General features: G+C 41.3%; 1 protein-coding gene across 1 annotated transcript in view; it reads right to left on the bottom strand.

Moving 5' to 3' along the window:
* The window catches only part of zgc:173742 (DNA topoisomerase I, mitochondrial), a 29948-nt gene that overhangs the window by 11130 nt on the left and 13640 nt on the right, over window positions 1-5178 (bottom strand). Inside the window, exons 15-16 of the mRNA XM_035664671.1 lie at window positions 2980-3001; window positions 791-859 (exon numbers count right to left, since the gene is read on the bottom strand). Of these exons, the coding sequence (XP_035520564.1) occupies window positions 791-859; window positions 2980-3001 (91 nt within the window). The remainder of the gene's footprint in view (window positions 1-790; window positions 860-2979; window positions 3002-5178) is intronic.

The raw sequence follows: 5178 nt of genomic DNA, 5'->3' as shown, positions 1-5178 counted from the left end.
GTTAGCCTGCGGTATAGTCTCAAATAGACAAATAATGCAGCTGATCTTGTTTTGTAAAGACTGAGTGCACCCTAAGAAGCCCCGCATCTCCCTGCGGTGGACTAACCATGTGTATAACTGCTGCATTCTGTGTGGCCTTGCTGCCTGCAGCCACACGAAGAGGTTGAGAAGACGCCAGATTTTTATGTGTGGAAATTCAACCGCCTAGCATGTTCACTTTCAATTTCCACTTGCGCAGTTTCATTTTTATCTGGCAGAGTCCATCCCCTCTCTCTTTTGAAACTCCTTTTCTGCTTTCAGCCTCCCCGCTTCCAATATCCTTCCCCTTCTCCTCACCTCCCGATTCCTCACTTTACTCCTTTCATCTCTCCACACCAATGGCTCATCCTCATTCAATCTCATCTCTTACACTTTACAATTTAGTCCCTGCTTTTCCTTTACTGTAGCCTTCTGTCTCCAGAAAACATTAAAAAAAAAATCTAAGTCTATTTTGCTTTCACAATCTGTTTCTGCCTTTTCTTCAGATATTACACACCTCGTGGAGTTTCTCACATATTTCACACAACCCCGGACAAATTCAGGTACTCTTTTACACAGTTAGCAATTACTCAAAGCATTTGTGAGCGGTTTTCACTTCTACTTTTTTTTCCCCCCATTTACTAATTCTTTGCTTTTAACACCAACATGTTAACTGGCAATATTTCCCAAAATTAATTATCTGGGGTGACTAGAATCACTGAATACATGTAAAACTACTAAAGGAAATAAATGTAGTTTGTGAGACACTCACATTAAGGCGATCAAAGAGGTCATCTCCAGGTTGCTTGTTCTCCATGAACAGTTTAAGATTCTTAAAAACCTGAAAAGATATACAGACAAATTTGATCAAGTGACAAACAACATAAGAAACATTCACTTCTAGTATGTCTCAACCCAACCTGAGTTTACCTACTTTACTTACTAACCACTGAAACTGGGAATCAAAATTGGGTTTTGCACTGATGATTATGAAGTTTGTGTTTCATTAGAGGACTACTAGAAAGAGTGTTTGTGTATCCGTATTGTAAGAACCGGGGAACAATAAACAGTGTGGACATCAGCCAGCATCAGCTTCACTCAACCCTGCATTTATACACCAGTAGACAGCATGTAAGTACAAATTTTTTTCTTTCTAAGTGTTAGGTGTATTGTCAGACATTGCTCAGTTGTAGCTTCACCATCATGTTAACGTTACACCAAAATAAAACACACATTGCCTATACAACATGTGCGCCTGTGTAACCATTGTAAGTCAATGGAATTGTTAATGTCAGAGGTTGGTCAGGTCACAAAGGTCTTGTCAGGCGTTAGTGAGGCATTTGAAATACCGGTTTCCATGAATATTGATATGTTCCACACCTCATATTACAATGCACGTTAGACACAAGGACTGTGGTGTGTGTGTGTGTGTGCGTGCGTGCGTGCGTATCTGGAGCCGGACCTCATTTGTCCATCTCAAAGCAGAGCCAGAGGAGTATAACTGGCACAATTACATCTGACATTTCCAGCGACTCTGTGGGTTCCACAGATGCACCATTTTCCTAATAAACTAGTAAAATATGCAAGACACCAATTAATAGCAGCAGATGTGTTGCTTTATAAAACACACTGACATATTCACTGGCTGATTTGTGTGGCAATGTTGTTCCCCTTGGCAAATAGACTGAAAATATAAAAAAGTAAAGTGCTAGTGCTTTTGGGATGAAAATGTAAATCAGTGTCTGTCTAAAAGTCTCAGAGAAGCAGAGACACCAAAGTGAGCCCGCCTAATTGGTTTAGTGATGTGTTTGGGTGCGTGTGTGTTTTAAGAATGGAAATAATCATTTAGAAAATAAATAAATGCTCAACAGGCTGAACATACCCAACACAATAGTTTATGCATGTGCAGGTGTCCCCACACTCCGGGGCTATTTGATAGTCATTCAGCGTTTTAACTGGTGTTCAAATTGAGTAATAAGTAGGTACTGTTTTTCTGATCAACAAACAGATGCACTGAGGTGCTGATCAGTCATTGCCCGAGCAATCATGGTTGGGAGAGGCACATAAGTGCGGCTTAAAGGGTATTGTAGGTATTTTTCAACCTGGACCTTTTTTTTTTTTTAAAGTGCTTGTTTTTGCTACTGACGGGCTCAGGTTGTTATAAGGAAACAACCCTACAGGAACATTTTATGTTTTCACTGCCCTTTAGTGGATTCGGTTGATAAAATCTCCTTTGTGGGCGCCCACAGCACCCACAGGAACAGCACCAGTCTTCTGAGCTTCCCAGCCTAGCATCAGCTGGTTTACGTTCCTCTGCCTGTTCTCTCTCTCTCCTTGTTCTCGCTTCAATTTGTAGTCTTATCCATGTAATAACTACGGGAAGCCATCAAATTCAAAAAAGCCTCATCCAAATCAGTTAAATATTAAGCCATGGCGTTGAAAGTCGTTTACATAACACTAAGCTACGCTTTCTGTACTCCACTGCGACACACAGCGGATTAAGCAAGGTACAGAAATGTTTCATATTCTACAGGGTCGTGTTGTCAAGACACTTCTTCAACAATCTGAGCCGGTAAGTGGCAAAAACAAGCACTTTTACGCTCACTCAATACTGGACCAAATTCAAAAATGTGTATCCCATTTAGTAACTGAGCCAAAAATACAGGAAAATAAGGTCCAGGTCTGCTGACAAACAATGATGATTTTTTCTTTCCATTAAAGGACCAGCTTGTAACATATAGGAGGATCTATTGGCCGAAATGGAATCTGATATTGATAAATGTGTATATTAGTATTCAGGTATGTTTTCATTAGTGTATAATCTTAAAATAAGAATAGTTGTGTTTATGTTACCTTAGAATGAGATGTTTTTATCTACAGACACCGCAGGTAATTTCCATAGAGGCCGCCATGTTGAACCACCGTGTTCCTACAGTAGCCCAGAGCAGACAAACCAAACACTGGCCCTAGATAGGGCAGTTTGCGTGTTTTGCAGCCACAGTAGTTTCACCTTTGTGCTTGGAAGAGGAAGACAAAGCGATGTATTTGGGACATAAAACAACACCACTAGATGCCACTAAATCCCACACACTGGACCTTTAGTGCATGATTAGCTAGGTCAAGCTGCACAAGAATTGAGCTAAAGTCATTAGAGGTTTTGTTGTGATGTTGACGTTCATACCTGTAACCACAACTTCGAGTATGGAAGTATAGTAAGTATGGAAGGTCAAAGTTGAACGAGAAAAGTGATGTATAAATTGTGACAAATGCTTACAATGAACAGTTTGACACTTGTCTGATCTTCTGATAGCTTATGTTTCCTGCCCTATCTGACTTATTTTGTAGTGATTTTTTTTATGTTGGGAGATTTTCAAAAATTAACTTGTGAGTGTAATGGCAAATGAAGGCCAAAACTATGGGGTTGTAATAGAACTGAATTATCCTTCAAAAAACGTATACATATCTGTTGTCTTTTTTTGGTTGTTTCAATAATAATTAGTCCTTAGCAGTTCGATTGCAATGCACCCATCGATGTACAAACCGTCATTATGTTGAAGAAAACTTAAAAATGTGATTATTCTCTGGCAGTGCCTTTTTTCTGTGATTTCTAAGCAGATTTATGGACCTTTAATTGCGATAGACATCAGAGATAATGATATCCTCGGGATGTGTAAGTCACACAGATATTTTAGCCACAGTCTCTGCAGATAAAGACCTGTCTGGTTTTGCCCTTGAGCGTTCAGATCAGAAACCTGCTGTCTTTTGATGAGCAGGGAGAAGCCCTTCTCCGAGAAACATAAAGACTCGGGAACACAACACAGCTCCAGTTCCCCCCATAGGTTGCTTTCATGGCCCAGATATGGAGAGGTTATTCCCTGTGTACTTTCACTCCTCTCTTCTCATCCTTCCATCCCTCTGCCTCTTTCACTCTAGCCATACCCCTCCTTTGTTCTTGCTGCGTCTCTGGCTCACCCCTGTGGCCGTGCCTTTAAGGGCAGCATATCAAACACATCAAAAGGATTTCCAGCTGCCTGTTTCAGCCTTGCCATATATATGCACATATACACATCCGTATGTGTTTCTGCTGTACAATCCATTAATCTTCATACATGCCCGCCCTTATATATGGAGCTTGTTATTCAGAATGAACATTCTTTTGTTATCTGTTTGTTGGAAGCTAATCCCCCGAGGAGGCGATCCATCCCTCTCTCCTCAGTAGAAGGGTCAAAACACACAAATCCCAGGATGCACAGTAGCTACCCAGTGTGTAATCTAATGGTCCCAGCCTATGTTCAGGATACTGCGGTCCGACTTTGTTATGCCTGTTGGCTGTTTTCAGTCTTTCCCTCTGCCTTCCTTTCTCACGCTCGGGTGTCTATATTTCTCTCTGTCATTTGCTCTCATGCTGTCGTTCCCAATTTCGTTCTTTGTTTGTTCCTGATAGCTTTGTTCCCCCGGTGCGAACACATGTATCTGAGACAGAGAGGCACTCAGAGAGGCAGTGGGTTAATTCGACATCGCTGTAGGTGGTTGTTTGCATCTGGCTCACTTTCTCTGGGTGTCTTTGCCTCTCGCCGTCTACCTCTGTCAATCTGTTTTTCAATTAGATTATAACTGCATTATTGGCAGAGTCAGTTTCTCATTTTCTTTCATTGGCAATCTCTCTCAGCAATCCCCAAATTCCCTCTTTTCCAGTTTTTATCAGTTTGTCACTTACAGCTAACACCCACACTTTCTGGCCCTGACAGGTATTTCACACCAGGGCAAAACTGTTGGAGGCCGCTGCCATTTAGCAGTCATTCAATCACTCATTTACAATACAGTGAGACCACACGGAGAGAGGCCACTAGGTGCTGCCAATGCATCCCACAATCAACCACTTGTGGGTAGATTTATAGTCTTGTCAATCCAAATGCATTCTACTGTAATTGAAGTTTAAATTTATTTAGTACAAAAGTACAGAAATCATTTACTTTCAGTGATATTTTGTACAACCTGGACCTTTTTTTCTGTAGTTTCGGCCATCATAGCTATCAATTATAACTATAGGGTCGAGCGAGTACTCGGCTGAAATGAGTATCCACAGGGAAAACCAAATAGCTGCTGGCGGACTTCCGGCGCTGCAAGAGGCCCCCTTCCCCAGTTGCTATTAGGGGAGAG

Source organism: Morone saxatilis, unplaced genomic scaffold (assembly GCF_004916995.1).
Source record: "Morone saxatilis isolate NCDOM2014 unplaced genomic scaffold, NCSU_SB_2.0 Contig2, whole genome shotgun sequence".
Taxonomy (NCBI): domain Eukaryota; kingdom Metazoa; phylum Chordata; class Actinopteri; family Moronidae; genus Morone; species Morone saxatilis.
The sequence above is the reverse complement of the archived record's forward strand: the minus strand, read 5'-3'. Positions and strand labels throughout refer to the sequence as shown.